Consider the following 17,083-nt stretch of genomic DNA (forward strand, 5'->3'; position numbering starts at 1 on the left):
ATTCAATTACTTTCTATTTTCTTTGAAATCTTTTCGTCAAGTTGCCTAATAAATTTCTCAACAAATATTGAGGTCATCCGAACGTTGGTGTTGCTCTGCTATGTCACTGGTAATGAACTCGTGGCCGAATATTTTACGATGAGGAATAAAACTACCAATTTTCATGAAACTCTGACAATCACTATATTGGTTTGGCATGGAATTCAATTTTGTGCTTGACCCATTCTCACCCTCACTCAGTGTAAATAAGTGTTTATTTCGAAAATATTGAAATTCGAATGGAAAAAAAAAATTTTATGTTAATGATCAGTGATCAAACTCATCTGGCAAGACTTTAAAGAATAATGCTATCCAATATTTATAATTTTAGTAGTTCTGTATAATGCTGGGCATGAGATGTTTTTCTAAGTTATGCAGTTATGAGTTATGAAGAGAAGAATGCTTGTAACATCAAAGGTGCCGTCGTGTAAGGGAGAGTTGACTGTGGGCCTGATTCTCGAATACACTTCACGGTGGAAACGAAATTAAATGTATCCGCGATGACAACGGTACAGTGTCGACATCTGGATATGAAATTAGTTTCCCACTAAAACTTATCATTATAATATCAAATTATCTTCAGATAAATTTTTTTGTATGAGATTATTATACCACATGAAGAAAACAAAGTTTTCCATTCACATTGAACACCAGTTTGATACGAAGAAGCTAATTTTCATTAATGATTTTTATTTGACACTTCGACACTTCACTAACTCGTAAAACGTAGTTCAATGGCGTGCCGTTTATTTCGTTTCGACCGTGAAGTGTATTTGAGAATCAGGACCTGCAATATGTGTACATAAAGAGTGATACGATGAAAAATTGGTCAAGAAAGAATGCGCGTAAATTCAGGTTGACCGAATTCCAGTTGTCGAGTCTTTCATTCAATCCTGTTATTTTGCCTCAAACTTCTTCTCACTTCCAACAGTTTTTTTTTTTGGTCTTCTTGAGGTTCCGTCTGACGGTGGCCCAACATGTCGGGAAGGTGCTTGTCCATGGGTACCAGCTACATGTTGTTGGCGGCATACTATTCCGTAGCCTTTGTTCCGTGGTGGCAAGATGGGAAATCCGTTCAAAACTGTTCGAAACAATCGTGTTGCTTTGAAATATTATGAAAATTGACATTATTTTCGCATGACAAAAACATTGATTAAACCACAGAAAAATAATTTTCTCAAATTATATGTCATACCTGTTGTCGCACTCAATGCGAAACTTCCATTGGAATTCTTTTATTTATCCAATTAACAACGCGAACCAAACAATTCATTGAAGTTCACCTCGATATTAGTTGACGTTTAACATGCTGGACCAGTTAAAACGCGAATGTCGATAACTGGTCTTTGCTTTTCGCCCAGTTAGTGAATGTTTACTGCACATAAAATTAAAGTCGATCAAATTTAGATTATAACACCATTTCTTAGGCATCGAAATGTGTAACAAATCCTGAAAAAAGGACAAGTTGTGAATGTGAAAAGAGTTTGATTCTCACGTCTATTGATCAGAAAAATGCTTTCTGTATTCTGGAACGTTCCGTCATAACTAAGGCAATTTACGAAAAGATTGTGTTCCATTTTCACAAATTATGCACGCAATGGTAACACTGAGCAGTATTTCCTTTTTGTGTTCCTCTTTCCAAACGGTTGCGGTATAGGGACTTCTTTTTAATTTCAAACATTCCAACAAACTGTATTGTAAAAAAAGTTTTACTTCAGATACAGAACAAGAGAAAAAAAATAGAGAAACGAACCGAATCATCTAGAAGCTTCGAAATCACTTCCGCTTAATGAACAACGAAAACGTTACAACATTCCTGATCCTCGGAACACATAAGTAGTATTAATGAAACGGAATGAACTTAAAATTACTGCATTTGATGCTCCGATAATTAAAAAATTAGTTGGTTACGATAGAGTGCTGGTTCGGGGAAATCTCCAAGATACTCCGAGTGTCTGATTCCGAAACTGTACGACGGCACGTGTCCTAAGTTCACCTGGTTTAACGAAGTCCAGTGCCATGGAAATAGAGCAAGAGAGAAACAACACAAAAAAGAAAACAAAAAGAACAATGGATGAGATGAGAATTTTCCGTTTAATCTTTCAATTTAGCCCCAGTAAGTCTTTCTTATATTGCTTGCCAATCGGGGAATTTTTTGGTTAAGGTATTGCGAGTGGCGAATGTAGAAGGAGGGGGCAGGAATGGTGCGGTAAAGGTTGTAACCCTTCTTGGTGCAAACGTTGTGGAGGGGTTTTTGTTTGGGAGAGGTTCAAAAAAGCAGGTTAGTATGCGAACATCTGAACAAAGCAAGACAAGGTCAAGATTACCTTCTCCGGATGGTGTGCTGCGGGACCCGGTTTCATGGCCTCGTCCGTAGGCACTCTGAAGCGTGTGGCCATCGAGAACATAGGCGCCTTCTTCACCAGTGGGTCGATTTTTGCGTCGTAATGGCCGGGACCAGGGAAAGTGATACATTGTGGAAGTCGCGGTTTCTGGCGGCCTGTAATCGTGTAGGCGGGTGCAGACCGGATCGGGCCTTCTTTGCTTGAACCGAGCACGTCAGGGATGTGATACTCATTAGGGGCTGCGGGGAGGGAAATAAGCGTGATGTGTGATTCTGTTTCATTTGCTTCAATGTTAATTTCGGCCCCAAAATTCGATTCGGGAAACAATCACATCAATGTATTTACATTTTCACATTTGCATTTTGTTTGTTTTTCCTCTGTTATAAAACAACATTGCCAGAGAATGGGAAAAATAAATGAGAATCGGGAAACTTTCAATCTTTTACGATATTGAGAACTAGATATAAACAGTGCAATTTGATTTTGAATGTCACTTACCTTGAAACTTATGACGAAATTCGAAGTTTCAGATCATAGAACACTAACTACAGAACATTCAAAACTATTTCTCGAGAAACTAGATAAGTGCAGCACTGAATATACTGGATCAAATAAAAAGCGACAGAAGCTACTTCTAGGAGGCTAACAAATATTTAACAAGTTAACAAAACACAAACAAATATTAAAATGAGAATTGGGAAAGGGAATCGTCAATGAAAACGAGATAAATCTTTAAGCTCTAAAGTGTCCAGTGCACACCATTCGCTGATGCTGCACGTTCTGCAGTGACTTTACACCAGCGATACAGTTAGGAACCATATTGTCATCGGTCACGGAGGTCACTACGGTCGTAGTAGTCTTTCCGTCCGCTCCGACGACTCCATTGGTCGCCGTGACCCGTTCTTCGCAAACAGTTGTGCGACCTCGGGTCACCTTGACGCTGCCACTGGTCGTTGTGGTGGTTATCGTGTTTCCGTTGGTGACCACCTGCGTCTGGCTCTGCTGTTGCTGCTGATTGTGGGAAGTGCTCTTAGCACTGGCGCTACTCTGTTGTTGCAGTGCAACAGTGCCGCCATTCGCCATCAGTGCCGTAGAGGTGGCGTTCGAATCGGAACGGTTGATGGTGATGGTGCCGTCGTCGCTGCCGTTGCTCATTATGGTTGTCGTGGGGGATACTACACGAGTTTTTGGTTGTAGTATCGAATGTGCGGAGCGGAAAAAATGCAGAATTCATAATTTTGTTTCATGTTGGAAAATTAAACGTTCAGGAAAATAAAGAAAAGTGTGAGAATTAACAGTTTGTAGTCATGCTCTAGGTGGCGATTGGTACCGCAAATCAAAACGTAATCATTACCTGGGCTATCACTGAGTTTTTCACAATTTACCTTCACGCCGAACGTGAACGCGGGCGTTGAATCGACTTTGAACTTTTCCGGTTCATACGCAGAAGGAGCTGAAATAGAAGAATTTACCAATCAACCATTAGTCTATTTTCATAAAATGAATTGTTGATTATTTCAGTTCTATCACCCAGCACCGCAACAGTGCTAAGCATTACGGTCCATTCTATTCAATAGAAGAAGACAATACCGAACAGAATTTTTCAACTTCAGCATCATAAACGCCATAGCCTTCATATACAGTACTGGTCAAAAAAATGTAGTGTGTCTACTAGGGGTAATTACTTTTAGCAATTCATTTTTACAACCGTTACAAGAAGGTGGGGACGATGGCCAGAGTAACAGCGATAGAAAGCATAGTACGACTAAGAAGAAGATTCTAGTAAATCCTCGATTAACCACCAAAAACCACCTTAGATAATGCAGTTTATTGGAAGTGTTTTATATGAGTACAGCAAAATGGAAGGAATCACCCTCAGACACTCAACTTCATATTAGCCCCAGGTAAATTTATTGACCGAGCATCAGAATCGAGGAGATCTTTCAGATATAGAAAATGAAACAAATATCAATTTTAACTTCGTTTAACTTCAAAACCAAAAATAATACAATCAACAGACGATGAAAGAACACTGCTTATTTGGAATCCCGACTAGACTTATCCTGACATGGATGTAAATTGTGCGGAGCATTGATTCTACTCGACGTGACACAAAAAAGATGTTATGTAAGGCACGATTCACAACATGATCTAGCGAAATGATTTCAGCCTGTTCGAATTACAATTTTTTCGTCCATTGAGTATTTTCCAAAAATGTCCACTCTACCTTGCTTTCCTACAAATTCTTACATTCGATGTAAACATTTTAGCACAACACCCAGAAACGTGAAATTTTTTCGACGTCAAGTAGCTAGACTAGTTCAGGAAATCGATGATAAGGACAGCAGAAGACTTTATATGAAAGAGCATTAGACATCGGAACAACTTCATGTTATTTAGTCATCGCAATATAACACGTTAGTGTGCCAATGCAAATAGCCATCTCGAATCTTCAAATGCTTCAAATTGCATAACACGTCGAGATCTACTGTCATCTCGATTTTTCTCAAAAATCGACTCTCTGGGATTTAGTCGCTTTTTTCGGAATACGAGATAAACCGGATCAGGTGCCCATGAAAATGGTCATTTCGTTTTTTCATACTTTCTGCGAAGTATTGATTTGCACATTAACTCAATCGGATTTCATTTTCAAGTGTCGTCAAAAAATTACACTTACGAAAAAAAAATGGGTTGAACGGACGAGCCAAAATTTTCACCTCGGAATATGCACGAGCGATGTATAGAACAAAGCTTTAACTTTTCAACAATCTTTCAAAATATCCATTTAATGGGGAATTAATTCAGATGCAACAAAAAAAAAAGATTACTAATCTAACGATAGTCTTACGTCAACCTTGTAGTTATATCACAGATAATAGAAATACCAGTAAGTTTCTTCGTTTTTTTCAGAAATTAATGCTTTATTCTGTAAAAATGGTTACAAATTCAATATTCAAAGTACATCACTAGTCACAACTTTTCCCATTTTCTGGCAATTCACGGATCCCTTTGCGGAAATAATCGGCCGGTTTGTCGGCTAAACCACGAATCGACCCAATTTTTGTCATCACCAAAATTGGAGAAGTGCTGTCCAAGTAATGTCTGGAGAATACGGCGGGTGGGATAGGACCTCCCATTTCAGCGTTTCCAAGTATGTTTTGACCGGTTTCGCGACATGCGGCCGAGCATTGTCGTGCTGCAAAATAACTTTATCGTGTGACAATACGAGCAAATGTATTGTGGCCGGTTTTTCTTCAGTGCACGGCTCAAACGCATCAATTGTCGTCGGTAGAGGTCCCCCGTAAAGGTTTCATTCGGTTTAAGCGGCTCATAGTACACCACACCCAGCTGGTCCCACCAAATAGACAGCATAACCTTCTGGCCGTGTATTTCCTGGGCGGCCGTCGATTTTGATGCATGGCCGGGGTATCCATAAGTGACCCGACGTTTAGGATTGTCGTAATGGACCCACTTTTCATCGCCAGTAACGATTCGATGCGAAAAAAAAACCTTTCTTTTATACCGTTGGAGCAGTCGCACGTGAAAAAACGGCTTTCGACGTCTCGTGGCTTCAATTCATATGGCACCCAATGTCCTATCTTTCGGATCATCCCCATTGCTTTTAAACGTTCGGTTATGGTTTGCTGAGCTACTCCAAGTGTATCTGCAAGTTCTTGTTGCGTTTGTGACGGATCTTGATCGAGTAAAGCCTCCAATTCTTCATTTTCAAACTTTTTTGGCGGTCCGGAACGTTCTTTGTCTTTCAAGTCAAAATTACCACTTTTAAACCGTGCAAACCACGTCTGACACGTTCACTCAGTTGGAGCATTGTCACCATAAACTTTCCCTAAAAATGCGGTGACTTTCCGCAGCTTTTTTCTTCATATTAAAGTAATGAAGTAACACTCCCCGCAAAAACATTCACGTTGGTATGAAATTCGACATATTCGAGATGGCAAAAAACTTTGTTGTTTATGCTTCAACTTTTTGATATATACTGAAAAAGACGTGCAATTACAATAACTTTCCAACGAATGTCTGGAAAATTGATTCACTGGAATAATAATCAAGTTACGCCATCCGTTGAAAAACTGAAGTAACTCACCGGTACACCTAATATAAACCACCTACAGGTTTTTTGTCTACTAGATTTACCATGGTACTTTTTGACAATTTTCATGTTTCTCCATAGAACGAATGCATAAAATGCATAGAATTTTTATGAATTTTATTATCGAAAAAAATCGAATTTTAGTTCTTTGCATTTTTGGGAAGCTTACGCCTTCATAAATATTGTCCCAAAAGGATTTTTCGATATTTGATTGCGTTGGAAAGTTACAGCCAAAAGTGTGAAGTCACCTCAAGGGATATAGTATTGCAGTACGAATTTTTAAACTTTTTGACGAAACCATGTTTTTCAACTGGTGGTACCGATATTTCAGGATCTACTCGACTGATTTGGCTGGATCTTTTTTATCAGCATGTAATCATGAACTATCAAAAGCGTTACATAGCATTTTTATATCTCATTTTTTTATGGGCTTCTAATAAAATAATCTAATAATAATTTTTCATAAAAAACTGACTCATTTTTAACAAATTTCGGCAATTTTTCGAATTTTTCAAAAACTCCTATGTAACGTTTTAGGTATTCTCTCAAGGTTTCGAAATATTCATTGGAATTCATTCTGCGATACTCCATTGCTTCAGAACCGATACCACAAGCAAGGTATCTATTTTCAAATAACACCTACGCATCCGATTGTCAACAACGTAATAATCATTATTCGTGCACTCAAAATATGGAAAATACATGTTCAAACATACCTTAAACAATAACCAAAATACGTGAACATTTCACTTTATTCTTAACAGCCGGAGAAAAATCACGAGAACTCATTATTTTTCGACCTTCCAGACAGGGGTGAGCTAAAGCTTCTGGTAGACAAATATGGTAGAAAACTTCGATTGCGTTTTTCTCAGTTGTTGTTTTTTGGAACATCGGACAACTATGCGTAGAACGGCAGTATTTCTCGTGAAAATCAGAATTCTCGTGAAAATAAACATAGAAATATGCGTTTTCTCAAAATGCCCGCGATGGTAGAAAAAAAGATAATTGATTCTGCACAAAAGTTATGAAAACCAAGCATGGTCGGCTACAACGATCGCAAAGAGGTTGAAAATGGATAGGATTACCGTCTGTGCAGTACTCAAACGTTTCAAGGAATGTTTTATTGTTTCCCACAAGGTTCAACCAAGAGGGCGAAGCGGTACAATGGACCGGAAGCGGCGTCAGAACGTCATGAAAGTTATCTAATTGAATCCACGACTTTCGGGTGTGAATGTAACAAACAAACTCGAAACTGTTCGCAGCACAGTTCGGAATATACACATTCGGGAAGGTTCAAGTATCGGGCTATTAACAAACCAAACAGGACCGTAAAGCAACACATTTCGGCAGAAAACGCGGACTCGATAGTTTTGTGGCCAGATGCTAGTCAAATTCAACGGACGATTATGGACGATGAAACATATGTTGAATTGAACTTCAGCAGATTTTGGGATATAAGTTTTAAATAGCCAGGGGTTATGGCGATGTTCCAAAAATATAAATTTGGCACAAGTTTATTGGTAAGCTGATAATCTCACATGGAATCATCAGCTATGATTGGCAGAGCTTTACCACGAGTAACTAAAGTGAAGATCAGCTAATCAACACCGTTTGCTGACAGAGAAGGAGAAGCTATTGTTCTCTCTATAGTATGTTGGAGCCATAGAGGTACACTGAAATCGCTTTTTACTCGGCTCATTTTTACGCGGTTACTTTTTACGCTGTTTTAGGAATTTACGCGGTTTATTTTTACGCGGATTTCGGAATATTTTGTTATGTTAACGATTATTCTGGGTATTTCTCACTTTCCTCTGAGGTCTCCCTTTCCCGTTCAAAAAGGTCCATCTTGTAGGGGAAACTGGTCCTGAACATTAACCCCCGTTGTATCTCAAGAACGGTGCTTCCTACCGATTTTTCTGTAGTGTCACACCAAATGCGTCTCAATGCTGACAATTTGATAATATGGTGAGTTTTTCTTGCTTTATTCATTCTAGCGTTTGAGTGCCCTTTAGCGTTTCAACGACTCGTATGGGTGTTTTCAAATTTGTATGTCATTAAATACTATTATAAGCAAACCGGAAGTCGAAACAAGATGATCTTCCTCTATATATAAAAATCTCGTGTCACGATGTTCGTGGTCGAATTCCTCCGAAACGGCTTGACCGACTTTTTTGAAATTATGCTCAAAAAACTTGGTAGGCATGAGAATAGGTCGTAAACTAAATATGACATTGCCATGCATTTGGGAATACTGACCGTAAGCTTGTTTCGACGGCACCAGTCAGTAAATATATTCAATAACGACTGAAAACGCATACAATCCTCAACAGTCCGCACGATGAAATACAACTTCAGATCATCCGCATACGCTAGCTTACATCCATATCCAAGTGCAAGCAATACGTCGTTAAAGTACAAATTGAACAGCAAGGGACCAAGATTGCTACCCTGCGGCACACCTGACATATTCGTAAAACTCGAAGAAGTAGTAGAATCCAATTTGACACGCAAACACCTATCGGTCAAATATGAGCGAAGCCACGACGTTAACCTTTCTGACACGCCATGTTTTGAAAGTTTTTCTAACAGGATATCATGGTTGATGGTATCGAAGGCTGCTTTGAGGTCGGTGTAGAAGACATCTACTTGGGCCCCATTTTCCAATTGCTCAAAACAGATCGTTGTAAAACTAAGCAAATTAGTGGTAACCGAACGTCCAGGCATGAAGCCATGTTGATCACTGGAGATGTAGCATTTGGTGCAGAGAATGATGCTGCTCACAATTATTTCAAACAATTTCGAGGCACATGAAAGATTAGTTATCCCTCTATAGTTTTTAACATCTCGTTTGTCACCATTCTTGTGAACCGGTACTATAAAAGACTCCTTCCAGACTGTTGGAAATTTCGACTCCACGAGAGATTTGTTAAATACACAGTGGCTCGACAAGAGCTCCATTTGTAGGGCAATACACAGCAGATGGAATGTCATCTGGTCCAGGTGAGAAGGTACATTTGATTCTCTTGACTGCATTATTTACCATATTGGGCGTGATTTCAAAGGCATCAACGATCGTTCGGATTCCAAGATGACAACCAATCATCGATTCTGATAAAACAACTGGAGAACATGTGTGTAGATTCAAAGCGCATGTTGTTGAAGACATTGCTGGAATCATGTTAGACGACTGCACAGCGACTCGAGAGATTGTAATTTAAAGACGGAACAATAATCTGGAGCTCATCGTTGACACGTTGACAAATTCTTCTTCAATGGTACTAACATTCCCATAGTTCCTAACGTTTGCCGTCCGAACGTAGAATTACTTGCGATTGGTAGAGAGGTAGAGAACGAACGACTGCGATCCCTACGACACAATCAACAGAAGCGGCGTGAGGAAGAATACATTCACTTGCGAGACGCTGTCATGAGCAACACTGAGACAACCTTTGCTATTGCCATCACGTTTGTTCAAACAAAAAATGAAGTCAGTGGTGACCTTCTTTATAACATTACACGTTTTCGGGCCGTAATTGCAAATGGTAAATATATGCGCATTTTTAGTTTGGTTCGTCGATAAAATGCGCCCTGAGAAAATCGATAGTGTAAATCCTCGAGAACTCCAGATCCGTTTACTGATCAACAACTCATCCGTATTCTGAAATCCGATCGTGTCGGAAACACCCGAACCGATCGCAATATTATATTCTATCATCTGCTCGACTCAAGTCCAATCGGGCTGTGCAAATGTAACAATCTTGAAACGCAATTCGATATAGACGTCATTGAGCTTCGTGTTTCGTGTTCCGTGCGAAAAGGGTAATCAATTTCCGCGTGAAATAAACACATTTAAAAAAAATATAAATTAAAATAAGCTCTACCGAAAAAAAAGTGTTCTGTGTAACAAAATAACACATTCTCTGCAAGCAGGGAAAATTCTTGAACGAGTATTGTCTCTGAAAATGATTTTAAATTATGAATGAAGATTTGGCAGAAAAGCAAGGAGGTTTTTAAAAACATAGTTATGTTAGGATCAGACCTATGTCCCTATAGTATGTAAACAACATCGAGTAATAATTTTCATTCAATTTTTAACAATATTAAATTACTTTTGGGTCGATGGCTTGGCGTTAATCTAAAACTTTGATCGCCTTGCATAGCAGATGGAACATGAAGAAAGCGTTTTCCTAAATATTTCACCAATGTCACGAACGCAAGTGTGTGCGGATGTTCAATAGATCAGCGAAGAACTACTGATAATGGCGGACAACCATTCACAAATATCAACAACGCAGACATTGACATTGAACATCGTTGAGTAATATCATATTCGCCTCAGCTGATCAAAACATTCCATGCTCATATTAATGTTGAGTTCTGCAGATCGATGAAGAGCAATTAATACGATTGAGGGGCTTAGAATGAAAGGGGAGAAAGTGACATGGTCAATTTCTCTACATCGACTCTCTCTTTTGGTCATAACTGCAGCTGCAAACACATTCCCAGCTTTATTTGACAATGCGGAAGATAAGTCAGAACCATATCTATCGGATTCTATAGAAAACTCAAATTAGAACGTTTTTGCAGTTGAGTTATTAACTAAAGAAAATGTCGATGAAGAGAAATCGATCAAATCCCTTACACCCCTTTTATTCTGAGTCCCTCAATTGCAAGTCCACGAATAAATCAAACAATGTGGTTGTGTTTTAAATTCAGAATATCGACGTGAATACTCCTCGATTGAATAACAACGACGGAATAATTCGCTACCAAATCGGTCGATACATCAGCTCCAATGAAGTTGTCTAGCGTATCTTCGGGTTTTTAAAGAATTATCCAGCAGTTATAAGTTTTGCCGTATATCTTGAGAACAGCAAACGTATATTTTTCGCCAAATAATGGTTATGGCAGGCCAACGTTTGCCGGGTCAGCTAATATACTATATTATGGAATCTACGTTCATCTATTGTTGACAAATCATAGAACTGGGCTGGAAATATGACATTAATGTTCAGCATTCCGTAACAGCAAAAAGTCAGGTGTTGTCAAATCATTAAAGTATTTGACTGACAACAAGCCAATGTAACTATAAAATGTTCTCCAACTGATGATTCTCGTGGGATTTTTTTTTCAAATTTTACTATAACTTCGTTTAATTTTGTGTGATTTATACATGGAAACGCGAAAAACGTGTTTGTATTGCATCAAAATGTTGTTTACGTCACACTGGAATGGATCGTAACTTGTTGAGACAGTACATATACAGGTGTTGGACAATTTACGGAATCCAAGATGGCCGTTATGAGCTATCAAAATTCATTATTCTATATTGTATATACAAAATACATATAAAATCTGTTATATGTTGAGAATGATAAGTCATGCGACAACAACTTATACGTGTTTGTTTTGCTGAATCAGTTGTAAAATCAATATCTTCTTATTCTTTATTTTTAAGAGGCTTTAAACTTTGCATTCCATTCGCCTCTAAACAAATCAATATGTTGTACTCTTTGAATTTAAAATCAAATACATATATAAAGAAGCGAAAAAGTTTTCGTGTTGTTTTGAGAAATTTTTTTAAAAGTGTGTTCCAAAGTTATGTTTGATTCGTTTGTATTCTATTAATTATTGAAAAACTTTGCCATAACTTCCATTGTAATTAAAGGAGAAATATGATTTATGGATAGATAGAAGAATTTATATACAATGTTCGAACATATCAATAAAAATATTTCATACGAAAATTAACAACGGCACTCTCATTTTAGAGCTTTTATATCCCTGTAAAATCAGAAGCAGTCGGAATTAATCATTGTTATGATCAATTTTGCGTGGAATTGCTGTATGTCAATAAAATGTGAATAAAAATGAATATCAATGAAAACTGTACCTAGGTAAAGTAACTGCATCTCTAAAAGGTTGTAATAACCCAACAAATCCAACTTGATTAGGACCTTTCCGAATTTGAATATATTCTAAAACTTTTCGCTCTAATAATGTTAAAAAAGCTACTCCACAGTACAGAATACTTTCAATACTTTACCTGGAGTATCTTTCAGCCGTTCGCCTTTGTGCTTAATACCAAATGTGTAGGCAGGAGAGTGATCAAGTTTCGATTTGTCTGGATTGTAGGTTCCGGGCGCTACAAAAGAAAATAACTGTCAGTTGCGTACTTTGTGCTTTGTGAAACCGTCAGAAAATATCATTCAAATAATCATATAACCATTGGTTTGCTCCATTACCTGGCACATCGTTCACCTTCTCCCGATTAACTTTGATACCAAAAGGATAAGACGGCCCATGGTCCAACTTCACAGCCTCAGGTTTGTAAGCACCAGGCGCAGGAGTGACTTCAATCCTGTCGATGTTAGGTCTCACTCCGAAAGTGAATGCAGGATTGTGAATTTTCATCTTCTCCGGGCAATAGGCGCCAGGTGCAGGTGTTGGGTCAGTTTTATCCAGATTGGGTCTCACTCCAAAGCTGTATTGAGGTGCGTGATCGAGGGTGCACTTTTCAGGGGAATATGAACCAGGAGCAGGGGTCTCGCTGATTTTTGACCCCTTCGTTTTCACACCAAAACTGTACGCGGGTGTGATTTTTTCGACAATTTTATCATTGTTGTATGCTCCCGGACCGGGTACGATATCCTTTTTCTCAACGTTTGTTTTCACTCCGAAGCTGTACGCTGGAGTTTTATCAATTGTTTTGTCAGAATCGTAAGCACCTGGCCCAGGAATGCTGTTTGGTTTATCGAGATTGGTTTTAACCCCAAAACTGTATGCTGGAGTACTTTTGTCGAGCACCTTCTCGGCGTCATATGATCCTGGTCCAGGGATGTTATTTGGCTTATCGAGATTAGTTTTGACTCCAAAACTGTATGCTGGAGTTTTATCAATTGTTTTGTCGGAGTCGTAGGCACCTGGTCCAGGGATGCTGTTTGGCTTTTCGAGATTGGTTTTGACGCCAAAACTGTATGATGGAGTGCTCTTATCGAGCATCTTCTCAGCATCGTATGCTCCTGGCCCTGGTATATTGTTAGGTTTCGAAACATTACACTTTAATCCGAAGCTATATGTAGGTGTATTGTTGTCGGTATTCGTATTATAAGTCCCCGGTCCCGGAACATTATTAGGTTTGTTAACGTTCGTCTTTACTCCAAAACTATAAGCTGGAGTGTTCTCCGCTATTTTATCGGTATCGTATGCCCCCGGACCGGGGATTGTACTCGGTTTCTCAAGATTATTTCGCGCTCCAAAACTGTACGCAGGACTGCTATCTAATTTGGCCTTTTCGGGAGAATATGCCCCTGGGGCAGGAACGGCGTCCACTCGGTCGATTGTCGATCTGATACCGAAGCTATACTTCGGCGCCCCATCCTGGTTGACCTTTTCCGGGGAGTAGGCCCCCGGAGCCGGATTGCTGTTAGGTTTGTCGGTGTTCGTTCGATGGCCGAAGCTGTAAGCGGGGTTATGATCTAGGTTTACTTTCTCTACAGCGTAAGCCGTGGGAGCGGGTGTGTCGCTTGGTTTCGCGTGATTGATACGCATGCCGAATGCGAATGCGGGTGAGTGGTCGAGTTTGGCCTTCTCTGGCTCGTACTGACAGGGTGCTGCGGGAGGAAGTGTTTGATGGAGTGAGTGATAAACATAAACAGATGTTTTAAAATAACAAATTAAAAAAAAAACGAAAAAGGCTAAAATTGAATGATGGTTTGATCATAAAATAAAACTCTACCGGACATCAGCATGCATCAATTTAATGACACTCACACAAAAGACTTACCCGGATTGGTGTTAGGCTTATCGAGATTAGGCCTTATTCCGAAACTGTAGGATGGTGTGTTATCTATTTTAGCTTTCTCGGGTTCATATGCTCCTGGAGCAGGTGTATTACTGGGTTTCTCAATGATTGTTCGTAGACCAAAGGAGTAGGCTGGTTTGCGGTCGAGAGCTAGGCTAGATTTTTCCGGTTGATAAGCTCCGGGTGCTGTGTAAAACGCAACAAAATTATAATTATGTGACGATGGGATCTGCGACAGCACGGAACTTACCAGGCGTATCTTCGTGCTTCTCGGGGATAACTTTAAGGCCAAAGCTAAACTTTGGTGATTTGTCTTGCAATATTTTTTCCGGAGAGTAGGTACCAGGAGCTACAGAATCCGGAGGAATAAGGATGAAATGTTACCACTCAAACGCAAGTGTTACTCATGGAATTTTTTTGATTGGAGCGAACATTACCTGGCGTTTCACTACGAATTTTTACTTCCGGCCTGATGCCAAATGAAAACTTAGGTGTGCTATCTAGTACTACTTTTTCTGGCTTATAATCACACGGAGCTAAAAGTGAAAAAGATAGGGGCTTTAGAGAATGCTCTGGCTGTGTCGAAATGTTCAACAGTTTTTGCCAAATACTTTCGTCACGCATGTCAACTAAATACGTTTTAATGGTACAAGCTATATTAGACGTGATGACGACAGTCTACTACTAATACTACACTTTTTTTTTGGAAATTATACGGATATAAAACTGGCTTCTACAATTTGTAGTATAACTCTCGTGAATATTCAAGCAATTCAAAACCTTTCATTGTTAAATCAATACAGTTTAGTAGTGAGATTATCAGAGCACAAGATTTTCAGTTTAAAGAGAATTGATCGGTTAGGATTTTTTTGTGATTATTGAATAATTTGTGTTCACATATCAAATAGCAATGTAGCAATGTTATGGTTTAATTTATGAAATGAATAATGAATAAGCTATTACATGAAATTTAAAAAATCGGAATTCTTTCTTATGCCAAATGACTTAAAAATGCATAAAATGTCGAGATCTGGTGTCATCTAAAAAAAAATTGGCTGGAAATCGACCTTCTGGGACTTAGCCTAAGTGGCAATGAATTTCGATTTGATATTATAGGAATTTGTAGCGGCAGAAAAAAATGCTTTTTCGTGTGCTGAAGGGTGATATGGACAAATAAAAGCACCTTCTTCAAAAGTTTTAAAATAGTTTTTATGTATAGGAGCAGACATCTTGTCCTCTCAGAATGCACGTTAGCTTGAAATTGTACCCAAAAAAAAAGTCCAAACGATGTCAACGGGGATCGAATGCAAAGTCAGTCGGCTGGAATGCAAGGCTGTTTTGCACGACCACGCTATCCACATAGCCACTGGTGTTGTTGTATAAATGCGCGATAATATTACACCTCATTATAAAATTAACTTGGAAAGTGTTTTCTAAGAGTAAAAAGAAGAGCATAAATATATATGTATTTGGCAAACTATGCGAAAAGCTTTAATGCGTGCTTTTTGCAATGTGTCTCTTGTTTCGCTCGCTCATATTGCTCTTCTATTGCTATATCATATATATTATACAAATGATATAGCAGAATGAGAGAGTAGCACATTTTCCGTTATTTCTGTGCTCGTTTTAAGTAACAAATCGGGATGCCTAAACAAATGCTAAAAATTAATTTTGGGTGTCACAGGTCTAAAAGAAAAGTTGTACAATCTTACTGGTGCTGGCCTCAATGGTATGACTTCTCAATGAGTGTTGTTCGTAAAGTTTGCTGAGAATGTACTATAAACATCATCTGAATCGAACTCACTGGGCCGAGACTTTTTTTTACTTGTCGACTCCAAAACTCGTTCCCAGCTTCCATAAGGTTTTCGACAGATTTCTGCTGTCTAAGAACGTTTCCATTTCTACAGATGTTTTATTCGGCAGATAGTTTGATCGGATTGGGCTGCTAGTGCGCACACCGAACCAACAAATCGGTCGGATTGGTGAAGAAGGCGCAGGCAGTGATATATTATTTAGTGAAAAAGCCTACACAATGCATTCTCAATAACTTACTACCAGGGCTCGGGCAAAGTCATATTCAACTGAGGGGATAGTCAGGAGACTATGAAGAAATTCGTCTTCGTATTCAATTGGAAACAAGTCAACATGACTCAACAGTAGATAATGAAAATGGAAATCTTGAATTTTCAAAGCGAACTTGATTAAAAATGTTGATGTCCACGAAAAACCACCCTATGCAAAATGTCAGCTCAATCGGACTTCATTTACTAGTGTCGCACAGCCGTCAAAGTTTGAGTTTTTTGAAAACCCGAAAAATCACCAAAGGAAATCGGAGTTTTCGAAAAAAAAATTATGCCAAATGTCTTCAAATTGCATGAAACGTCAAGATCTATTGTCATCTCGAAAAATTTTAAGTTAGTCTTTTGTTCGGAATACGAGGCAAACGTTCTGAAAATTCAAGGTTCACTTTCTCCCATACATCACTCTACTCAACAGTCGTTCGGGCGTTTAATTGCTATCTCATCCTACGACTCGACTACAGTAGAACCCCGATTGTCCGCGGAATAGCCTGGCTAGGTCACCGCGGATCACGAAAATCGCGGATAATGCAATAAACGACTAAAAAAGAGATGCAAACACAAAAAAGATATTTCATCGTGATAACTATGTTTTATCAATACAGGAATCATTAACCCGTTTTATGCCAAGCGTTAGAAAAATCGAATCGAGACCCAAGCGTTAGAAAAATCGATTCGAAATCGAAAGAAATCGAACAGCAACTTC

At 38.8% G+C, this 17,083-nt stretch overlaps 1 protein-coding gene across 2 annotated transcripts in view; it reads right to left on the minus strand.

The window, feature by feature from the left end:
• Window positions 1–2,484: 2,484 nt before the first annotated feature.
• The window catches only part of LOC129778543 (uncharacterized), a 59,602-nt gene continuing 45,003 nt past the window's right edge, over window positions 2,485–17,083 (minus strand). For both annotated transcript variants that reach the window (XM_055785510.1, XM_055785511.1), the window contains 8 exons: window positions 14,737–14,835; window positions 14,550–14,648; window positions 14,282–14,485; window positions 12,741–14,108; window positions 12,542–12,640; window positions 3,739–3,837; window positions 2,883–3,559; window positions 2,485–2,623 (listed from right to left, as the gene is read on the minus strand). In XM_055785510.1, the coding sequence (XP_055641485.1) occupies window positions 3,117–3,559; window positions 3,739–3,837; window positions 12,542–12,640; window positions 12,741–14,108; window positions 14,282–14,485; window positions 14,550–14,648; window positions 14,737–14,835 (2,411 nt within the window). In that variant the 3' untranslated portion in view covers window positions 2,485–2,623; window positions 2,883–3,116. The remainder of the gene's footprint in view (window positions 2,624–2,882; window positions 3,560–3,738; window positions 3,838–12,541; window positions 12,641–12,740; window positions 14,109–14,281; window positions 14,486–14,549; window positions 14,649–14,736; window positions 14,836–17,083) is intronic.

The sequence above is a fragment of the Toxorhynchites rutilus genome, chromosome 3 (assembly GCF_029784135.1).
Source record: "Toxorhynchites rutilus septentrionalis strain SRP chromosome 3, ASM2978413v1, whole genome shotgun sequence".
NCBI lineage: Eukaryota > Metazoa > Arthropoda > Insecta > Diptera > Culicidae > Toxorhynchites > Toxorhynchites rutilus.